The 24,479-nt window shown below is 36.7% G+C and overlaps 1 protein-coding gene across 2 annotated transcripts in view; it reads left to right on the top strand.

Annotated features, from left to right (window-relative positions):
- The window catches only part of WDR70 (WD repeat domain 70), a 138,867-nt gene that overhangs the window by 22,625 nt on the left and 91,763 nt on the right, over positions 1-24,479 (top strand). For both annotated transcript variants that reach the window (XM_088152978.1, XM_088152977.1), the window contains exons 6-9: positions 3,431-3,490; positions 6,365-6,498; positions 7,487-7,640; positions 9,181-9,257. In XM_088152978.1, the coding sequence (XP_088009104.1) occupies positions 3,431-3,490; positions 6,365-6,498; positions 7,487-7,640; positions 9,181-9,257 (425 nt within the window). The remainder of the gene's footprint in view (positions 1-3,430; positions 3,491-6,364; positions 6,499-7,486; positions 7,641-9,180; positions 9,258-24,479) is intronic.

Raw genomic sequence — 24,479 nt, 5'->3', positions numbered from 1 at the left:
AAGTCAAGAGCCTTGCCTTGGTAGCGGCTCTTCCTCCTGTCCTCCTTCCGTCTACAGATCATCTGAAGAGGATGTTGGGGCAAAATAGTTATGTCATGGACATCAGATACATTGCAACACTGTTTTACTGTTACAAGATAGATCTCTTAAATTGTATTTTACTGCTTATCTATAAAATATATAAAATATGTTATTGTTCATCATTGCTATAACAAGGTGGATCTTCTAGTAATCCATGGTGTTGAGTTGTTCAGTTTAGATTAGACCATTTGGGTAGATTTCTAACATTTTTTTAAATGTCCCTCCTCCTCCAATCTTTTATTCATTTGCAAATCTTGAGACTTTGACAAGCTTGTTTATACCTACATTGTTTGCCTTTTGGCTACATAAGCAACTGCCAACATCAGGAATGAGTGAAGGGCTAAGGTAGTGTGTCTTACTGAAATTAATGAGGCTTATGGTAACACTCAGAATTGTGTAGAGTGCCTTCTGTCACAGGATACATCACTTCTTATAATATACTATTTAAATGTTTTCTTTGGGAGCCTCAAGTATTCTTCTCTGATGTTCCTAATTTTTTTTTTTTTGGAATGAAACCACTGGGCACATCTGAACTTGTAAGTGAATTTGTGTTCATATATAGGCAATTTTTTGGGTGGGTTTGAGATATTTATAGTATATTCTACAATTTAGGACTTTTAGAGTTACTAAAATGGAATGGGGTCACATTGATTTTTCATAAATATTTGGCTGTTTTAAAGAGATGTTATGCCAAGACTAGTCCCTTGAGGTTGTTATCTTAATTTTGTTTTGGTTAAACAGTTTTAAGGCTCTAGAATCCCTTGGGTTGAACAGCTATCTCTCTCCAAAAAATACTTCCAGCAATTTGGATTTGGAACTCCAAAGGGTGAATCTGCGCATTTTTTTAACACTGCGCAGGTAGCAAATGCAGGTGCTACTTGGTAATTTCATCATGATCCAGCTCGTGACCTTGCTCACAAGCTGTTCAGCTTAAATTGCTCTAAGCTATTGGCAGCTTGGTGAAAGATGCTTTGCTCTGTCTAATCTCCCTCTGAATCTGCCAGAACTCCCCATGATCCTTCTGTTTGCCTCTTACCTTTTCTCCTGGTCCAGTAGGCCTCCACATCCTGAGTTGTTCCTGGCATTAAAATATATGGATCTTCCTGGTGCTAATCACCCATTTGCAAATAATTACATCCCATAGTCACTGTTCTGAAGATGGACAAATTGGTGGGCTAAACTACCACTTTAAATTAAAGGTGTTATGGCTCACATATTTATTTGGTTTTCTAGTTGACTGTGTTTTTCCAAACTTTAGTCTAGAGCAGTCTTTCTCAACCTTAGCAACTCAGCTGGCTGGGGAATTCTGGGAGTTGAAGTCCACACAGCTTAAAGTTGTTGAGGTTGAGAAACACTGCTCTAGAATAAAATAGAAACAACTCCATGAAAACATAATACAATACGCTGTTCTTTTTGTTATCTCTTTATCAATTATTGGGACTTAGATTAAGCTCAGCTCACGCTGCAGGACATAGCATAGCAGGAATACCTTCTAAAAACTCTTTCTCGCAGTATAATTAGCTGCATTGAAAGGAAGAACCAATTAGAGGTTCTTTAAGCAACTTTAGTCCCTTGTTATTTCAACTTCCCATGTCCCATCTTACATTGCTCCAGAAGTTTTCCTGACCCCTAGGACTGACTTGGGGGTATAGTGAGCCAAGAATGGTAAAATGGACGCGGGAAGATACTTTTGGGCTAGTACCTTTATGTATCTGTCTTCAAATAAGCAGCATAGGTCTAAAGGAATTGCAAAAACAAGATAGAACGCTTAGAGAATTGACTGAACTTGAAAAACTTACAGCAAAAAAAGTGCTGTATTTTTAAGTTGCTAGTGAAATATGAGTCAGAAACCAAACAAAAATTGTATGATTAACTTGATGCAGAATTTAGACAGAACAATTGATATGGGACTTTCGATGGAAGAAAAATATTAAATTTACAGAGAATATCACACTTAGAGAAAACTGGCATAGCATGTTTTATCAATTGTATATTACCCCAGTACTGATTGCTAAAATTGATAGTTTATTTTCTAAAAATTGCTGGAAATGCAACAATCAGGTCAGATCATTATTTCATACTGGGTGGCAATGTTGTAATGCCTAACAGTTTTGGAAAACAATTTATAATAAAATGAAACAGATTATGAAAGTTGAATTTCTTTTCCAATCTGCCATATTTCATTAAATATGACTACATCTTATATTCTTGCAAAGTACACCAAACTACCTTTATATATGGTAACAGCTACAAAAATACTCTATGCTTCTAATTGGAAGACAAGTGCAATTCCTCTGGTAGAAAAACGGCAAATTTGGTAGTGGGAGTATGCATCGATGTCTAAAATAACGTTTTATTAGAGGTCATTATCTAACAGAATTTAATTTAACATGGAAACCATTTTTTGAGTTTTAGGGTTCTCTTAACATAAGGATAGATTTCTTGTTGATTAGATAGAAATTAGTGTAATTTTTCACTTGTTTTATGTTTCATACTATGCACATTACTCTTGTTGATCCTTATATATTCATTTGAATTTAACAAAGATCTACAGTTTTAAGATGACAGATATTTATGTACAAATAAACTAATATTGTATTGAAAATGTTTACTCAGTGTATTCAATTTTTTTGATGCTTGTAAATCTCTGTTAAAGAGAATAAAGATTAGCCTATTAACAAATCTCCATTTCTCAGACTGATGAATTCTTCTGTGGGAAAAGTATGTAAAGTCCCATATAATATACTGTAATGACTAATGAAGAGTCATAGTTTATTTAACAGCCATTATGCAATCATCTTCTTTTTCTAAAAGTATATGATGTTTATAACTCATCTGTTATATATGGTCAGTATCTTTTAATGTTGCAAATCATACATGTAATTATATGTGTATATTTTCACTTCCAGGTTTTAAAATTTCAAGTTTTTTCTGGTAGCAGAAAGCTAGAGGTTCAGTCCTCCTAGCTAAATTGATTTTAATTTTCCAGTTTAGGAATTCTCTTGTATGATATCTTTTCTTACTAGCCCAGATACACCAGGCACTTCCATGATGGTCAAAGTTCATTGTTGCTATTTACAAACATCGTACAAAATAAAACCTTTATTTGTTATTGCAGGAGAATGTAAAAATATGAAACCTTTAGAGGCAATTTAGAGAAGTAATTTAATATCGAGGCTAAGCCCAGCTGAAATCTGTGGAGCTTGCTTCTTAGGCATGGAAGAGAATTTGTCTTGCTGTGATTCTTCTCTCCTCCCATTTCTAGAGTTATTCTGGTTTTTATTATGCTGGAACAATAAATGTTATATACATACTTAAATATTTTTCTGAACAATATTATTTTTGTTAGGATCCTGTGAAGAAGATTCCTGATTCACATGAAATTACGCTGCACCATGGCACAAAAACAGTAAGCATCTTGATATCTTACTTTCCTAGATCCCTCTAATACAATTAAAATAGTTGAAATAGGTTTAGGATAGAATATGTTGAACCGGAGAATAAAACAAGTCCTGTGAAGAGAGTTGAAGGAACTGAATCCAGATTTGATCATAGAGTAGAAATTAATAGGAATCCTGTTAACTGGCTAATTTAAGAGAAAAGGGCTAAATCCTAGACTTCATTTGTGTGCATTTCAGTTGAACAGTTAAGAGTCTTAAGAACAACTTTTATATGAAAAAAATACTTAATAATGCAACTAGCTCCTTAAAGAGGTTGTGGTGTCTTCATTTATCTGCTAGATACTATAGCTGTGGATTTCTTCTTTCAAGTTGTCACTGAATTAGATTAAATTAAGATACTCTTTGAGTCTGCAAATCTTCTGATTATATGATTTCATGAAATAAAGCTTCTCTTCAGCAAAAACTGTGTGAGGATTCACATATCTCTGATGTTGGGAGCTGGCCTATCATACTGCAGTCCCATGAGGCTTGAGGAATGTATGAATTATCTATATTCAGATTTTGTGAAAGCATATGTGGATCTGAGCCACTTCTAGACAAGCTTTATTTTTAAAAAAATCACACATCTCCTTGAACTAAAAGGTTCGAACCTTAAAGATCTTGAGCTTCCTTCACTCAGAATGAGAGATTCCTTTGCTATGTTCAAAAAGATATATCTAATTTATTTATTAAAAATGACCTGAATTATTTACATTGATTTTAACTTAGGTTTTTGTTTTTACATCTGAAATTGATAATATTGTTACTTTGATGTAATTGGCTACCTCCAACCTTATAATTATGTTTGTAAGAAAGGAGGTGAAAAATATCTAAGTGTTGGCATAATCCCAGGTTCGCCATGATGTCCATTTCACATCCACTTATGCTAACTTATACTTAAGGCAATGAGATTATCAACCATTACAGCCTGAATTCAATGGTAGATATGGCAAGATGAATGGGAATATAAGAGATTGTGAACCAAGGTCATCAAGTTGGAGGAGAAAGGTCCCAGATAAAGAAAGAAAGATTGAAAAACAGGACAGATCAGAGCATTAGAGAGATTTTAAACACAAAGGGAAAGACTTCATGATCAGGAAGGAAAATAACTAACATTGTTGGTCTACCCTGAGCAGCTTGAGATTAGGTTTTAAAGTAGTTGTTTCTGTGTCACTTCAGGATAGCATATGTAGACCATGGATAGTCAAACAAGGAGATTGCTAAATATCAAACTAATAAAACAGCATTTATTTCTTGTGCGGGAGAGAGTTTTATACCCTTGTACAATTTTGAGCTGTGGATTAATTTTACTAAATATATTCACAAAATACCTTCTACCTGTGAAATAATATTACAGCCAGTCTTGTTTAGACAAGACCAGCCCTTCACAATGTTCTTGATAGCTAAGCCATGTTTAATATGGCCCCCATCTGTGCCCCCAACCTCTTCCCACATTTCTATGACCTGGTGCCCAACGGCAAGCTATTAAGAAATTGCTGCTCCCCTTGGCCTCCTCTCCAGTTTTAGTGTAAGGCCAGGTCACAAAGACTCATCTGTATCTCTTCAGAGTAATGGATTTAAGCTGCTGATATCAGTATTCCTGTACAGCTGAGAAATATCAGAAAGGATTTCCCACATTGAAGATCCTTTCCAGAAACGTAATTTCCCAGTTGTCTTGCCCGTAACAAGAGTGGCTGTAGAGATAAATCTTCTCCTGACAGTTTTGACATGAAGTAAGCAGTAGACAGTGTTACATAATTGGCCAAGATATCCAGAGTTTTTCTGTACTCAAAGTTGGCAGCTGCTTTAACTATATATATATATATATATATATTGTGTCCTCCATGATGCAAAGTGTAGTGCAATGCGTTTATAATTGTCTGATTTCCAGAGACACTGTGTGACTACCAATGAATCACCAGGATGGAATTAGTCATAGAAAGACTCTTCGGGCTTTCATTTATTTTTAGAAAACAAAAATAATGTTGGCTTGAATCAGAAGTAAACTGAAAATCGGGAGTAAAATCCATTCCGTCTTGGTATAGAGACAAGGGAGAATCTTCATCAGAATCTACCAAATTTTTAATTTCCCCAAACAGCCAATCTAAATCTGTGTCATTTTGTCTAGCGTGAGAAACTTGTAAGTGCTAATTCTGTAGAGGCTCAGGAATGTAATGACTGGGAAATAATTTAGTTCATTAGAAGGTACTTTCCATTAGTTTTATACTTTGCGAAGGGACAGGTGTCAGTTTTATTTGAATATATCATTTTTTATGTTCTTTTTATCTTTAGGTATATGGCTGCTTTTCTCTTCCATTGTTCATTGTTCATACAGATATAAGAACTTGTACGTGATGTGCACTTATATAAGGACATTTGCAGTACAGGGAATTTCCACCCTTTCTCCCGAGAGTCTGGAGAATGCTCAGGAAAAGTTTCAGACATAGAGCAGGTTTTTAAGAGAATAGAAGAGAGAGAAAATCAAGTTGTGAAAGATGGCATAAGTAAAAGTGTTTTGCAGCTTCACCCTCAGAAAAGGTGAGGGAGAACAGTTACTTAAAGCAATAGGGAGAAAAAGCTGTTCTTGCATCATACAACATGAGATGTAACAGTTACAAATATTAACAAACCATGCAGATATGGGGACGTTGAATGGATTATGCTGTTCAGTGCATAGTTGATTTCACACACACACACGTGCATGCACACACACACCACATATATACATATATTTTTGATTTTGTGTGTGTGTGTGTGTACACACACACATACATACATACTTTGCAAATTAAGTGGTTACTGAAGTTAACATTCACAGTTCATGTGTGCATCTTGCTTTATAGGTCTCTGCTTTAGGATTGGATCCATCAGGTGCACGTTTGATAACTGGAGGTTATGACTATGATGTTAAATTTTGGGATTTTGCCGGAATGGATGCATCACTTCAGGCTTTTAGATCTCTGCAACCATGTGAATGGTATGTCATGATGCTTTCCCTCAAATTTATTAATAACTTACTAGAATTAACATGGGCCCACACCTTTGAGATAAAAAGACTTCAAGATATGTAGCTATATTTGGGAGAATAACAGTAGAATGGCTACTCAACTTATGCTATTACTTTCTCACATATTTAACACTGTAAAACTCAAAGCTTATCTATTTGCTTACCAAGAAACTTCTAGAAATGAGAAGTGCTCAAAAACTACAGTCATTGAAATCTTAATGGAGTTGTTCAGATTGCAAATAGTTTTACGATGGCATTATAGAATACTTAAAAAGTGATACCCTTCAGATGGGTTATAGTGGTAGTTCAGCATACTAGGAGATAATACATTGCAAAGTCTGATGTAAGAGATTGAATTTTAGTTGGTTGCTTATGACCTAGATTCAGATGAATCACATGGATAGCACCATTTTGTGAATTTTGGAAAATGGCAGGAAAGAGAAGGATAAAGATACCCATACAGGTAGTCCTCATTTAGTGAGCACAATTGGGACCAGCAACTTGGTTGTTAAGTGAAGTGGTTGCTAAGTGAAACCATGACTGTGCTTATGATCTTACTTGAGCTTTCCTTTGCTTTACAGACCTGTGAAGGTTGTAAATACGAGGATTGGTCATAAAGTTACTTTTTCATCACCGTCATAACTGCAAATGGTTGCTAAATGAAGCAGTCCCTAAACAAGGACTACCTGTATTGGAAAAAGCGGATCAGAAATTGCTATACATCAACTAAAAATGGATCTGTCAATTGTTACTAGGCTTGGAGATATTTCATATACCCCCAAAATGATGCAGCATAACATATTCTGCCATTCATTATTATTTCATTATCTGGACTTAGCCATTTTGTGTTTGTTCATATTTAGTATAAGTTATTCTGTCATTCATTATTTTGTAAATCTGGATTTGGCCATTTTGTGTTTAATTGTTAGTATCTGACTTCAGTTCACTAATTTTTCAGTCACCAGATAAAGTCTTTGCAGTATAGCAGCACTGGAGATGTCATTCTTGTTGTTGCGGGTAATTCTCAAGCCAAGGTCCTTGATAGAGATGGCTTTCCTGTGATGGAGTGTGTGAAAGGAGACCAATATATTGTAGACATGGCAAACACTAAGGTAAGTAAATAAATGTATAGCTTGAATAATGTAACGTTAGGGATTTTTTCTCATGTTCTTGTGAAATATTGTATCATTCATTGAAAAATACAAAGCATATTTATAAATAAAAATAAAGCAAATAGGTAATGTTGTTTTGACTGAGGCATAGGTTTATTGCACTGATTCTCAAACAGTGGCCCATATAGGTCCACTAGCTAGCCCATCACAACCTTGCTATGTTCGTGCAACTCCATACAGAGTTATAGTGGCAGATTGTATCTTGGTGATTTAAAGCTTTGGATATCATCTAATGAACCTACAGACAGAAAATACAGTTAGAGAAGCATCTGAGAAAGAAACAGTAATGGGCAACTTCAGTTGAACTCACATGGATTGAGAAAATGCATATTTTGTACTTGACAAAGATACCACATTTCTAGATATTCTAAACGACTGAAACTGCTAGTCTGGAAGCCAACAATACTGTTAACATTGGCCTTAATCTTAGGTATTAACCACAGTCTTATCCAAGGCCTAGAATTGGTTGAACTAATTGAGAGCAGTGATTATAATGCTATAAACATCAATGTGCATGTAAGTAGTGCTTGTCAGTAAAGTCTATCACGCTCACATTTGACTGTAGAACAGCAGACTCAAAAAATTAGAGGTTTGTTGAAAATAAAGTTGAAAGGGAAAATTAATAGGATCAATTATCTTAACAATGTTTGGAGATAGTTCAGAATTACAAGAATAGAAGTTCAGCTCCGAAGTATCCCTCAGATCAGGAAAGTTCCAAGATGTTCAGAAGGACACCAGACTGAGCAAGATCAGATACTATTAAAAGCAAGAAGACTTCTTTCAGAACATGCAACTCTTACCCAAATGGGGAAAACAAAAAGGAACATAAACTTTGGCAAAAGATATGCAAGCAGTTGATAAAAGATACCCAAGAAAGAAAGAAAATCTGACTTTAAATTGCCTGGGGCAAAGGACAAACTTGTGAGGCCATTGGGCCACTGGATGATGGGTCTAGCACAGAAGGAATAGTAAAAGAGCACCATGTCTAGCTGGAGGGAAAGATAGGAATGAATAAGGTGTTTATCTGTTAGTTCCATAAGAGGGATTTTGAAAGTATAACTTAGAGGAAAATGGAAAGAGCAAGTCTTCAATTCAGATTTGCTTTTTAGATCCATATCTTTGATGAATTTTTTAAAAAGAACTAGTTAAAATAGTTGTGCATTTACATCGCCTTTTCACTAGTAGTTTTTGTTGCTACAGAGTATAAATGATATATATAGATTCTGAATAGAATTTTAAAAAGTAAGAAGATGTAACTAGAGGTGGAACAGGTAACTATGCTTAGATATCAAAGCTTGAGTATATAGACTGTTGCAAGATTATCTTCCTTATTCTACAATTTACAATGAAGTTTATAAGGGCATTTGATAATAATTATGTTTGCTTGTTGCAGTATTTGGAAAGGAAGAGAGCAAAGAAATTGTTCTATTAAACATACCTTATTGTGTATTATATCCATACCTTCTGTTCCTTATCCTAGGGACACACAGCAATGCTTAATTCAGGCTGTTGGCATCCAAAAATAAAAGAGGAGTTTTTAACATGTTCCAATGATGGGTAAGTAATCTTTCAAGTATTTATATAATAGACTTTCTATTTTGAATTCCTGCCACTCGTTTACTTTGAAGAATTTAAGATATTTGCTAAGGATTAACTGGATCTAGTGTCTAATCTGTTTTATCATGCTTGTACTCTGAAGCTAATTTATGAAAGATTCATAGGTTACATCTCTTAATTTTGGAAGCTCAGTTCATATTTAACACCAAATGTAAAGGCTAGTCATGGTTAAGTAGGCTGCTACCTACTTTGGTTTTCTTTTGCTCAGCTTTCTTTTGCTCAGATTCTATTATTCTAGAAACAGAATAATAGCCAGTAATTATTATTTATTAATAGAAATAATTGCTCTAAACTAAGATATGTAAACTTTTTGGGATTAAAGATCTTAACTTGGCTTTCAAATAACTTGCTGGGCTGCATGCCTAAGGGTGCATAATAATAATAATAACTTGATTTAATTTCATTTTTAATTTAATTAAAATTAAAGCAAATAAAATAATCCATATGATTATTCTCAATGTATTTAATAATTATTTCCTCTGTCACATTAGCAGTACCTTAAAGTAAAGTCTTCCTTGAGTTGGTTTTAACTCTTAGTGACTTCTTGGACACATCCATTCAATTTTCTGGTCAAAAATATGGAAATGGTTTGCCATTGTCTTCCTTCAGAATATTGTTTCAATTTTCCTATCTGGTCTGCAGCCCTAGGATTTCTAGTTAGACTCTAACCAGATCAGACCCTTCTTGAGATCAGTCATGTCAGCTAGGTGTTTCTCCGTGCCGTGGGTATCAGCAACATCTACTTGGTGGAAACATTTAGAGAACATGTGGAAGCCATATCCAAGGCTTCAAGGGGAAGTCCGTGTAGTCCTGAGGTCTCAGATTATGTACCCTTGCTCTGACTGTGATTTCTGCTTCTGTTTTAGATGGTAAACTAAAACTAGGTATTATGCCAAAATAATATTTAAGATATCATTTTAATTATGGTATGCTATACCATCTCAGGTGACTCTGCCATTTAGCTTTAGTAAAGCACACAATTCCAAGGGTACAAAAGAAAACCTTTATTAAGTTGCCCAGTTTGTTGAAATGCAGGAGGAAATCCTTCAGACAAGAGTGTTCTATCACTGAGCACATGTTCTTAGGTCTGAATGACCAATTATCTAAAACTTCCATGATTGGAACTTAAAGAGATTGATGTTTATATAATTAAAACAATAACAAAAGAAAATATGTGTCTGGAGAATTTGTTGTTGTTTCTAAACCCAATAAGATATTATGAATGTTCTGTTCTCAGCAGAAAAAGACAAGAAAATACTTAACATTTCAAAACCCATTAAGTTTCAATTTAATCATTTCAATCATTTAGGATTGCAAGTATTTAAGAATGTTACCATTCCATCAATTTAAAACTCAGAATTTTTTCTTGAAAGATAGCTTTTGACAATGAAAAATAATTAATTATAAATGTCCAACCTCCTATATAATTGTGTTTAGCAGTTATACCAAATATGGATTCAGTGAACATTTCATGCTGAACCTTCTGTCCTGCTTCATTGTCTAAAACTCATGTAAATGGTGATATAGATGGATATATAATTATATTCACCAAAACTCCAAATTGCCTTACGTAATAAAAAAAATATTTGAAGCTATTCACTGCTGGCAGTAAGATTTGTATGTTCACATGCCAGGAGTCAAGACTTAAGGTGCAGCAAATGCAGTACCAGACGTTTTATAGATTAACAGGAGTCATTTGTCAGAATGACAGAATTACTTTTCATGCTAATTGAAGTGAAAACTTTTTCGGAAATTAGCTGTACTTTTACAAGGGTTTGTCTAAGCACTCTTTCACTCCTGGGTGTGAAGTTCTTGGAAGGTAGGAGTTGTGTTGTTTTCCAAGTTGCAAATATTTGCATGTTTAGCCAAATAAATATAAGGATGTGTAATCCAAGCCAAGACAACCCCACAGATATGGAAACAGATCTTCTTGGAGAAAATCTATCTATGTGGTCACTAAGAGTTGATACCATCTTGATGGCACATAGTCAATCAATCAGTCCAAGCCAGTTGCACAGAATCAGTTTGTTGCAAAAGGTGGCACAGGGTACAATTTCATGTCCCAAACTACATATAATTTGGAGCTCCAGGGAAACCTGAGAGTTTTCTTCATGCCATATACACACTGTGGCCTATTGATCTTTGTTCAAGCAGATAGCTCAATTGGAGTCTGTTTTAGTTAGACCAATCTTTATTGATGGTTGGATATATTTAGATTTCTTAATGCAAATCTTCCATTTGAGGCATAGTATCTCCTGGACTCTTAAACAAATAGAAATTATTTCAGAAATGATTAACTGAGGCCAAAACATAGCTTTTACTTAAAACACAGCTTTGTTATTGCGTAAAGAAGTTATGTTATGTATAAAGTTCAGCATACATAGATCGCAAATAAACTAAAAGGTTTTTTTAAAAAAAAGCAAGGTAATGATTCTTTTCTCTGTGAAAGCAAAAAGAAAACAGAATGCTGAGTTTTCTAAAAGAGACTTGAAACACTCTTGTGAATTAAATTTATATACCCTTTACCAATCCTATTTACTTTTCCTTGACTTGGGGAGATAGATCTGAAAAAAATATGGTATATTTATAACTTTATAACTTTTCTTTAAAAACTTCTTAGAATATTGCACATCAAGTTTTAGCAAGTCATTGTTCTGTTCAGAATAGCTGCAATCTCCAGAAACAAATTTTGTAATTCTTGAATCTGCATTTACATTACTCTAATTTCCTTGTGAAAATTAATTCCCTTATTTTGGCTTCTTCACACAGTATGTTCATTTGCTTTGTGCTGGAAAGTCACATGTTTCTGTTTTTTTATTGGGTAAAAGATAATCACTTTCTTCTGTTACGGTAGTGAGGGTATGTTTGTGAATGTTTTAAATTGATCTGTAATCTTTCATGTGATCAGAACTTCATCCAATTTTTATTACTTACAACCTGAGGACAACTGATTATCCTAGGGCTTCACATACTTTTTGCAGAAAGGCAGTGAATGTTGGTGTTCAATAAAGACATGGCACAGTTTTGTGTACAGATTTTTTAAAAATCTGAATCTCTTTATCTATGTAGATGAAGCTCTATTAATCATAGTGCTGCAGGATTACAGATAATTCTAAAGAGTTCACAGACTATCTGTCAATATTGTAATATTTCATTAAAAAATACTTAGAGGAAAAGAGATTACCAATTTCTCAGCAACCTTTCTAACGAGTTAGGTAAAGCTAAAGCTATGATTTCTTAAGAATATTTCAGTTGCTTATGTAAGAAATTGGAAAGGTCTCTCTTAGACATTTGATAATTAAGGAGCTCTTAAATGGAATCCAAGGCACAGTCATTGGCTTAAATGTGATTCAATCTGAGATTTGTAAACCTTCTTCAAATTCACAAGAAGAAAAAATAGGTAGCCCTCATTATATCTTCCAGAAAGGAATTTCCCAGTTCTGTGATGTACTTACCTATCCTAAACCTTTCATCAATCTGATGTTTTGAAATTGGGGAGCGGGGAGTTTTGTATGTGCCACCTCCCTTCCAGAAAATTAAGCAACCTCTCAGGTTTTTCTAGAAACTGATATATTTGGTTGTGAAATTTCAAGATTCCATGAGAATGAATTTTTATTTAACCATTTTATGTCTTAGTTATGAATAAATGCAATTTCACATTCCTGCTGTCCTACCAGTGAATGCCATTAATCACAGGATGGACAGTATTGTATCTAGAACTTACAGTATAATCATGAAATGGGTTTGCAATATCTGTGTCTGTCTCATTTCTTCAACCATTGGCAGCCATTGGAATTTGTCTTCCCAGAACCAAGGTTTTGTATTTCAGTATCCATCCTAGTAATGGTGATAAGACCTTTTCTGTTTCCTTTTAACTGAAAACATAAATATATGAAATTGAATGTTTGATTTATATGTTTCCATTTGTTGCCTCAATCATTCTTGGTTGTTGTTTACATCAGCCGTTTTCTTTCTGGCTGCGTGTTAGTTCCTTGCTATTGAATTGTTTACAACAAATGCTCTTACATATGCTAGCTACTGGGTGGTGGTGCTCATACGCTGTGTAATATTAATAGCCTATTTTTTTTAGAGAGAGAACTGGTCTCACAAGGATTTCTGGTTTCCATCACCCTCAAGAATAGGAACTCCAGGGTTGTTCCCAAAGTCTCTGTTTTTCTTGGCAGTTTGTTTTCTGAGTGGCTAATGGAAACAAATTCACAGTGTTCCTTCAGGTGATACATTTAATGCCTGGGCAAATGATGCATTATTATTATTACTGTAGCCCAAAATCAATGAGATGCGGTTTTCATTCCGAAGAACAATCCATTTATCTTATTTTTTTTAAATGTAACTATAGTTTAAATGTTTTTCTAAAAAGCAATGAAAAATAAATGAGGAAATGCTGATTAGATGAGTGCATATTAAGTAGCCATTTATTATGTTAAAGGTAAATTTGGGGGTGACGAGTGTGAGTGCTCACATTCGTACAAAGCAAACACAATTGCTTTTGTTGCTGTGGTTGTACGCTGAGGAGCAGTTGTGGATATTTTTATTAAATCAACAGCTAAATACATCCAGAATAAGGGATAAAATAGAAGAATGTTCTTATAAGCTACCCAGTGTGGTTATATTAAAAACATATCTTAATCAGTAGTTGAATCAGTTCTATAACTGTTGCTACTATGGTTGTGAACGTGGATGGTTCCATATGTGTAATAATCTGAATGGTAATGTCTTGATTTCAGTACCACTGAAGAAAGATGTCCCCGAACCCATAGGGTACTTTGTCTCCTCTTTTGTTCTGTGCCCATTGGAAAGAACTCGGTGATTCCATCACTGGATCTGCCCCATAAGCCAAGCAGATTATCCACTGTGCAGTACAAATCTACTCCAGAAGGGGAGGAGAGGAGAGGACTTCAGCCTACTTAGAATAGGCTCTCCTCCTGTATCAGTGCTGCACTCTGAGCCTGATGTTGGTACTATATTCTGTGAGCTTCAGTAATATTTATAAGCAGATGCTTAGACTGCAAAATCATGAAGGCCCCTATTCTCTAAGTTTTTTTCCTCTCTTTAAATGTTTTAAACACAAATCAATGTGTGTGTGCGTGTGTGCACGTGTGTATCAGCAGTTTTCAATTAAGTCATACATATGTGCTAGAGATGAGGAATCCATGTAATTCCCAAGTAAGCTGTCTCTCGTCATAGGATCGAGGATCTTGGCTTCAGCAATAGAACAGTATTGTATCCCTTCAAATTGTTGTGAGCGAAAGCTGGAGCAACTAAAGTGCTATTCAGGTGGTCTCCACATTGGGAACAAGACCAGCATGTGGCAGTTAAGATTTCATTGTCATCGCACCCTGAATGCTATACTTCCATAAATCCTATCAGCCAGTTCCATATCTTGTTAAGTTCTACTGTTTTATAGTACCTAAAGCTTGTAGGCCATTCAGTCCGGCAGCAGCTAAATTGTAATAAAACTGGATAGCATTCCTACCTGAAATGTGTCAGTAATGTGGTTTAGGAAGAAATATTTATTAATTTGACTTGTTTCTCATGTTTTTGTACTGCTCGGTTCCAAAGCTTCCTAGTGGTTTACAGGGATAGTGAAACCTTCGGATCCCAAGTCCTTTCAAGAGTTGAATCAAGCTTTTTGATACTGGAAGTAGGATAAAAATGTTGCCGTGATGACACATGGGTAATGTAAAAATTTTTATCTGTGAAAGACTATGCTACTACTGATGTGGTAACTGGATATAGTTCCATTTCTTTACTACTGCTGTGTAAATGTGTAAATTCTGCCCAGTAATGAGTTAAAATGGCCAGGAAGGCCCTCAGCACCTGTTCCATCAGACTATCTGAACAGCTTCCATCCTAGCAGGTTGCAATAAGTACTGTACTGCTAAACATTGGAGAATTGATAAACCAGCTTTTTCTCCCCTTCACTTTCTCCCTATACCAACCCTTATTCCTTTGATCAAAGTCTTTCTTACCTTAAGTCCCACCAATTGCCCTGTCAAAGGGCATGAGTTTCCCCTGTAATAAAACCCCAAAGCCCACTTTTTCTGAGAAGGAAATGTTATGTTTTACAGAGTTTCTATTTTTATAGCTATCATTTAAGATGTTTAATATGTCATTGACTTAATCCTGTGTTGCACCTGGACTATTTCTGAGTTCCATCTGTGGCACACATACCATTGGTTGATTTAGCCTTTGAATATGAGGACTGAGGACAAGGATTAATGATGATATCTATAAATTGCTCCTAGTACTGTTTAGCTAAAGGACAGGGTAATGCTTTTGATAATACAGGTGATCCTCGAGTTATGACCACTCGTTCAGCGACCGTTTGAAGTTATGATGGTGCTGAAAAAATGGATTTACGACCAGTCCCTGCAGTTACAGCTGTTGCAGTGCCCTCGCAGTCATGTGATTGCGATCTGGGTGCTTGGCAACCCATTCACACTTATGACCAGTTGCCAAGCACCCCACAATCACGTGATCGCCATTTGCAGCCTTCCCTGCTGGCTTCCCACAAGCAAAGTCAATGGGGAAGCTGGCAGGGGAGGTCACAAGTCACTTGGATAAGTCTCCCCCACCCACCCTGGCTTTTCTTCACTCATTTGTGTGCACCACACCCTCCTTCCCCCCTTTGCTTGCACACACACACCAGTGCCTTCCTTCCCCTTTCACTTGCTCACACGCATGCAGTGTACCCCCTTCATGCTGTGCTGTGGCTCTGGGGCTTTGCAGAAGGAAGGCTTTGCGAGAGGAAGGAGAAAACCTCAGGAACAGCCAGCAGCTTCCAACGTGTGCTGTACAGTGTGCACTGGAAGCGCCCCTGGAGAGTCCTTCGGTGCCCGGAAGCACCCCTGGAGTGCTCCTTCAGTGCCAGAAGCACCCCTGGAAAGTCCTCAAGTGAGCAAAGGGGGAAGGAGGGTGCTGGTGCACGCAAGCAAGCAAAAGAGGGAAGGAGGGTACTGATGTGTGTGAGGGAAGGAGGGCATGGTGCACACGTGCAAGTGAGCGAAGGGGGAAGGAGAGCACTGGTGTGTGTGAGGGAGGAAAGGAGACTACAGTGCGTGCATGCAAGCGAGTGAAGGGGGAAGGAAGTTGGGTATTGGTGCCAGTGAATGAAGGAGGGTGTAGTGCATGCGAGTGAGCTAAGGGGGAAGGAGGGCCAAGAAGCCCCTGAGCTGCACAGTTTGGGGGCTGCTTGCTGCCCTGCAAAGCAGGGTGAAGGGCAGCCAAAAGGGCCGGGGCCGGGGGAAATAGGCAGGTGGAGGGAGTTGGAGGCAATCCCTTATCTTACTGAGGCTCAAGGCTGGGAAGGACCAAGCCTTGGAATGGCTCAGCTAATGACAATGGCAATGGAGAGTGCTGGGATTGCTGTTGCTAAGTGATGCAGTCATGTGATGTCTCACTTTATGACTGCATAGCTTAGCAATGGAAGTTCCAGTCCCAGTTGTGGTCATAAGTTGAAGACTACCTGTAAGCATACAATCTGGTTAAGAGGAACAGTTGTTTTTTGTTTGTTTTGAATATGGAAAAGAAACCCAATGTTTTGATCTTAACAGCTGTTAATAACACTTTCTACTGTATACTTGTGGCCAGCAGGGGGTGACCTTATGTCAGAAGTGATCATTCAGGAGTTTAACTCTTGTAGTTCCTTTGATTCTTGCCTCTGTATTAGTTAAACTGAGTGACTGAGTTCCTCAGTTAAAAACCAGTCAGGGATTGGTGCTAAGCATTTGGAGCAAATGAATACGGTAGCGTTAGGGGAACCAGACTTCAGTATCTGTCTATCTGCAGGTTTATATTGTTACCTAAACAATTATTTGTAATAAATAAGACTGATACATAACTGTACTTTGAAAGACTTTAAGATGACATCTGTAACTTTACCACTAAGTGGCTTTAGTATCAGGTTGAACTTTCCAAGGAGATGGGGCACTAGTTCCTTGACATTAGCTATATGTCTTTTTCACACATTTCTAAACTCTGCCAGTTGAGAAGTTGGTTTTGGTCTTGTCACAAATGCCCATTGGGTCCTGTGACTAAAAGTCCTTTCCCCAAATTAAAATGTACAAACAGAATGTAGTGCACTACTCTATTATCAGATTTACATATAAAGATGCAGACATTTTGCAACAGCATAATGACGTGGAAATGAACAGAGAAAGAGTGGATATCTTATGAAATAACAGCGTTAGACAACATGAATTGAGTTGTGCTTTATCGGACCTTGCAAAAGGAGTTTGTAAGCTAATGCTTATGAAGAGAATTTGAGGGACCTGTGTATGTTTAGAATTGAAAAGAGGCAGCTGAAGGTGATATTATCTTCAAGTACTTACAGGGGGTCACACAAAAGAAGGCCCATAACCTGTTCTCTGTCACTCCGAATGCAAGATAAAGAATAATGGCCTAAATCCATAGGAAGATGGATTGAGGTTGAATATAAGGAAAACTTCCTAATAACAAAAGCAGTTTCTCATGGAACCACTAATCTAGAGAGGAAGTAGATACAGTATTCCTTTGCTAGATGTTTTCAAGCCAAGGATGGATAGCCTGGATTCACGTATTGAGCTAAAAATTAGTTTCAGTGGCCTACAGAGTCTTTTCCAACTCTGAGTCTATGAAAGGTTGTGTTTCCTACATTCACATGTCACTTTATGTCAGAAATTATGGCTTAAAGTAAATGAGCTTCAAGCTGCTGTATACAAGTCATCCACTTCTCCTTCACTTTTACTTTTGTAAAAGTAGATAATTCAGCTGTGATCTCTGAACCCAAGTGTACTAAGTGTGTCCAAATAATCCAGCTTTAAATCAGGGAGAAGTAAAGTTGGAACAAGCAGTCTACATGCATCAGGCAGCTACACATTCACACTATGATTTATTAAGCTACAAATGTTGTTTTAAAATGCCATGTGAACATAGCTAATGGATTGTCACTGAAGTAATAAAAGAACATCTGAAATTTACCATCAAAAGGCTAAAACTACAAACCAGAGACATTGCAAAAAACATTTTTGTGCAATCAAAGTTTTAGGCAATAAATTGTAGCAAGTAGCTAATTTAAGCAAAAAGCGTTCATAGCTTCTGACTGTTGTTTCTACAGAAGACTAGTCTACCATAGCTAACTTGTATTAATGTGGAAAGTGTTCTGAGTACTTTCTGCTGAGCATTGATTTTGTGCATATGGCAAATAAAGCTGGATTTCAAATATCCAGTGTGACTTGGCCTAGTTATAGAATAAAGGAAAATAAGGGGAAAATGTATAAATGTTCCCCAAAACTGAAAAGTTTGGAATTTTCTAAATGCTGTATATAAAATTTATATTTCAGGGTAGATCAGTGTTGTTCCTGCATCGGTGAACATTCTCTCTTTGAAATGCAGTAATAGGCAGAAAATAATTTATGGGATTCTCAAACTCCGGAGCTTTCATGTGAAACCAAAATGAGAATAAAAATTGAATTGTCAAGGGACTTGGGTCTATCTGGCTTTTTTCTTACCACACATGTGATGACTTTTCTTGTGAATAAGCAAGATGGAATTGAGTGATATTAAATTCCCGCACAGCAGGTGTTCTATGTCCCTAGTCTCTCCCCCCCCCCCCGCTTCAGAAATAGAATTGCAGCCAACCTTGAAATGTAGCAGTCTTGAGTTTTGCGATTTGTCATCAGAGTCAGTAGTGCGGTTTGTCTTACAGCTGGTTTATTGTAGAAAATTCCTTTACCGGATCTGCCTCTTTCCACCTCTTAGCAGCCCAGGTTAGTACTCAGACAACTTTTCAAAACACAACATGTTCTGTTCTACTTCCTGTCTTAATAATACATCTGAAGCTAGAGTTTTCTGATTTCACTGACACATGTTTTATATATTCCATTTTTATCTTACTTTTCCCTGAAGAGTTCAAGGCAGCAAGCCCAATTTCCCTCATCTCCCTATATACTGTCTTCATGTTAACCTTATGAGGTAAGTTAGGCTGAGAGATGGGAAATGGTTCAGTCTTATCCAATCCTTTTTAGGTCAGTGGAAATGGAACCCTTGTCGGAAGGAGGGAGTTATACTGGTGACATGTTGGGGCTATGCATATTGATGAGAATTTAACCCACCTTCACTTTTTGACCCATTAATGAATAATGGCATCATAAGCTGTCTTGTGCCAGTTTTTATCTGTTAGACTGGTAGCATCTTTACAGGTTCTCAAGCATCACTTGCAAACATTTTGTCATAAGCTGTTCCGAGAAGTTGTTTTGAAGGGCGTCTTAGACACTTTATAAATAAAATAATGCATTTTAACTAGAGAGGCTAAAAATCACTTGGGACTTTTGGCATGTCAAACATGTATCTTAACATTGACTAAATATTCCCTTACCAAGTTGGCATTCACACTAATGGAGAAAAATATAGTAATCTATTTTGACGCAGTCTTACCTTGGGAGTACAATTTAACTAACATTCCTGTCAGTAGACTTGATGGCTTAAGTGAACCTTTCCATCTAAGAACATAAGGATAGTCCTGCTTGATCAGTCCAAGGTCCATCTTAGGCCAGCACTTTGTTTCTCATAGTGGCCAATGAGAAGCTTCTGCAGTGCTCTCAAGCAGAAGATAGAAAACATACCTCCATCCCACTGTTGTTCCCCTGCAGCTGGTATTTGAAGATCTCCTTCCCCCAACCAGGAGGTACAATGGTAAGAGAAGGTTTGTGAACTCTAGAACTATCCATAATCCTACACTACTACAATCTACAGTATGATCAAAGCTTCATCTAAGTCCTGATGATAGGTAGCAATTTTGGTTAAGCAGAGAATACACAAATCTGTGTACTGTGCCATATCTTTATCAAACACTAACATTTACTGTCTTTGTTGGAAAAAAGTTTGTGAACGTTTAGTACTAAAATGTTTTAAGTGCACCTCTTTTAACACCAATATTTGTTGATGAATCCTGCACATTGTCATAGAGATATTTTGGCCTATTCTTTACAGAACTGCTTCACTCAGTTGATATTTGGGGACTATTGATGAATTGCTATCTTCAGGTTATACTACAACATTTCAGTTTGAATAAGGTCAGGGCTTAACTTGGCTATCCCAAAATGTGACCTGCTTCAGCTATTCTGTTGTGGATTTTGTTGTGTGTTGTTGTCATGCTGTATGATCCACATCTATTTAAGCATCACCTCATGATGCTGATATTCTCCTGTAGAATTTGCTAGTACAACTAGAATCCATTATTCCATCAATGTCCAACAATTGTCCTGAGGCTCAAAGCAGCTCCAAACCTATGATAGGGGTGAGGTTCTTTTGTTGGAATATAGCAAAACCAATCTCTCCAACCATACAGTGGTACCTCAGTTCACAAACTTAATTCGTTCTACGATTCTGGTCGCCAGCCAAATCAAATTTTCCCATAAGGTTCAATGTAAATAAGGTTAATCCATTCTGAACCATATGTATTTTTTTTTAACCACAAAAATATGAAACAAAGTACAGTACAGTACAGTATGAAGAGAGAGAAGAGTAACCTTGCTTGAGGTGACACCAAAAAGCTTCACAGCACGTGTCTGTCTGCGACCTCGATCTCGCCTAGAGGAAGCCACGACCATACGTCAGAGCAGGGAAGATGGCCACGGGTCGTGTTCGTCACCCGATGCGGAGTTCGCGAACAGAACCAAATTTTTGCAAACGCTGCTGTCCGCGAACCAAATTGTTCGTGAACAGAAGCGTTCGTGAACTGAGGTACAGTAGAGTCTCGTTTCACCGACCTTCACTTATCCGACATTCCGTCTTATCCGACGCCCCTAAAAAAACACAACAACATGCATAAATCGGCGACGAGAAAAGTGTGCCACTTGTTTGGGAGCGTGAGTGTACTCTTTCTTGTTGCTCCTGACGGTGCGGCACCGCAACACAAAAATCGATTGCAACAGGCACAGCGGATCGATTTTTTTTTTTTTTTACCGCACTCAATCGTTACTGTGTGTTATCCGACGGTCTGCTGGCCTGTTTATGTCGGATAAGCGAGACATTACTGTATTACTGTATTTCTTGTTAATGCTCCAGAGTTCCATGTCTCATCTGTCCATAAAACATAGTTCCAGTAGCCGTGCTGAATCATCAGGCAGTTTTTGACAAACTTGAGGTAGCTGGTAATGTGCTTTCTGGAGAGCAGTTTTCCCCCTTGACATCATCCCATGACACCATACTTGTCCAGTTTTTTTCTTATGGTAGATTCATGAACACTGATGTCAGATAATGCAAGAATGGTCTGCAGATCCTTCGTCATTAGCCTGGGGTTCTTTGGGAAGAGCACTTCTGGGAAGAGTAGCAATGGTTTTGTATTTTCTCCATACGTACACTGTCTGCCTGACTGTGGATTGACAGAGCCCAAAATCTTTGGCACTGATTTTGTAGTCCTTTCCAGTCTCTTTCAGATTAACAATCCTTTGCCATGCTCTTTCACCATTGCCTAAAACTTAAAGTGATTCTTTTCCAAACACAATTTTCACAAGAGTTTTCTTTAGTATGATTTGTTGAGGCAAATGGATGCAGAATTCCAGCAACTGAACTATTTTCCGTTTAGAACTAATATATCTTAACATACATTACAATGAGGATTTTCTACTTTGTTTCTGATAGCCTTCCAGAGCGGAGGTGGGTCTCTTCACTGATAACTGGGAAATGTGCAGCTAGTTGTTTATATGCCAGACTCAGAATCTTTATTATTCTAAGAATGGAGTCTTGCCACTTCTCTTTAAGTCTGCAGAGATCTCTTTTGATTGGGACATGATTTACTTCCACAAACTTGTTTCATAAAGGGCAGATTCTGGTAGTATGTATTATTTATAGGGGAGGATCTCTGAAATTTACACCTGATTATAATTCTGTTGATTGGAACATCTGACCTACCCCCTTAAAAGAGCGTCACATACTTCTCCAAGAAAAACACTGAACATTGGTTCAGTGGATTGAAGACGGTACAAAGTTTGTGTGCTGTTTGTTTAATCCAGATCTCTTTATCGATTCATAGGAGCTAGATAAAGCTGTAATCACATTGTATGTCAGGTGCAGGTTTATGAATAGTTCTAGAGGGTTCACAGACATTATCTCATCACTGTAACACTGAATTTCCAATAGCTCTTGACAGACTTCTCTTTCATGAGTTTATTCAATCCCTTTTAAAGCCTTCGAAGCTAGCGGCCATTGCCACGTGTTGTGGAAATGAACTCCACAGGTTAATTGTGATTATATGAAGAATTACTTTGGCTTGCCTGTTCTAAATCTCCTTCCATTCTTTGTGAGACCCTGGTCCTAGATCAATCAATCAATCTATCTATCTATCTATCTATCTATCTATCTATCTATCTATCTATCTATCTACCTACCTACCTACCTACCTACCTATCTATCATTTTTATTAAAGATTTTTTAAAAGGAAGATAAGTAATACAAACTCTTATAAAGTAAGAAGAAAAGAAAAAGAAAGAAATTAAAGAGAAAGCTAATAGTGCAAGAAAGGGGAAAAAAGTAAATAGAAAAATAGAAAAGAAGGAAAAAAGATACAAAGAAGTAGCTTCCAGTCTTCTTTACAGCAGTTGTAAGTACAATCATAAATTTACCTCTTACTCTATGGTTACCACATAACTCTCTTCTTTCTATAATTTATCCTGTCTGATCATCAAAACCATAAACCATGAGTTCATTTTTTTTCCTGTTTTACACAGAAAGTCCATAAGGGGTTTCCAGTCAGCAATAAACATAGATATTGTTTTTTCTCTGATAAAAGAAATCAATTTAGCCATCTCAGCAAGCTCCATCATCTTCACCAACCATTCCTCCATTGTGGGTAGTGCCACATCTTTCCATCTTTGTGCATACAATAAGCTCGCTGCAGTTATATACAAAAACAAAGTTCCATGACTTTTTTCCAACTGTTTGTCCATCAATCCCAAAAGAAAAACCTCTGGTCTCAATTGTATATTAATCTTTAAAATCCTCTGAACCAGTGTGTGTATTTCAATCCAGAATTTTCCAGCTTTTTTATATATCCACCAAACATGATAAAATGTCCCTTCTTGTTGTCACATTTCCAACATAAATTTGTAGTGCCTTTATACATTCTAGACATACACAAATGGTAGATCATTTTGTAAATTTTTTCTTTATAACATAGTTTAAATTTCAATCTTTTCAACCATATATTTTCCCATTGTACCATCTGTAACCAAAGTCTACACTTTATCATAAATTCTTTCACTTTTTCTTCTTCTGTTTCAAATTTTAGTAAAGGTTTATGCATTTTAGCAATTACACGTTCATCATTTGTACACAATTCTATTTCAAACTCAGTCTTACAATGTTCAAAACCAAAATTCTTTTGTCTACTTTAAAACTTTCTAAGTGTAAATAAGAGAACCATTGACAACTATATCTCTCTGCCACCAGTTCTTTTCTTGATTTTATTTTACATTCTCCTTGACAAAATTCTAGTATCTCATGATAAGTTAGCCATTTGTGTTTACCTATTATTTCTTGTCTATAAAATGCTTCTGTGCTAAGAGTCACAAAGGTGTTTTCAGGCACAACCTGGGTTTGTATCTATTCCATATTCTCAATATGGCACGTCTAACTTAATGATTTTTAAAATCCACCTTAGCCTTAACTTTATCATATCACATATATTCATGCCATCCAAATTTCAAGTCGTGTTGTTATAACTCCAAGGGCCTTCTATTTCTCAGCAGCACCTACTTTTTCATCCAAACCAAACAGCAAGCTGCAAAATACAATTTCAAACCCTCCTCTTTCCTTTGCATCTTGTAACACTTTATATTTAATTCATGGGTTTTTTCCCCTGCCATAAAAATTTCGATATATCCTTCTGTGGTCCTAATTTTTTCAAAGACTGGGAAAAATTCTCCCACTCTATTTCTTCCCATGTTGTACATGATGTTATATACCTTGATCTTTTACATACCTCCTCAGTCATCCTAAACCAGTGTTGTCCAAACTTGGCCACTTTAAGATGAGTGGACTTCAACTCCCAGAATTCCCCAGCCAGCATGGCTGGCTGGGGAATTCTGGGAGTTGAAGTCCACTCATCTTAAAGTGGCCAAGTTTGGACAACACTGTCCTAAACATAACCCTAAGCAAAAGAGT

The sequence above is a fragment of the Python bivittatus genome, unplaced genomic scaffold, assembly GCF_059951505.1.
Source record: "Python bivittatus isolate LINGU-HERP-01145 unplaced genomic scaffold, Pbiv_v1 ctg000570_np1212, whole genome shotgun sequence".
NCBI classification, from domain to species: domain Eukaryota; kingdom Metazoa; phylum Chordata; class Lepidosauria; order Squamata; family Pythonidae; genus Python; species Python bivittatus.
The sequence above is the reverse complement of the archived record's forward strand: the minus strand, read 5'-3'. Positions and strand labels throughout refer to the sequence as shown.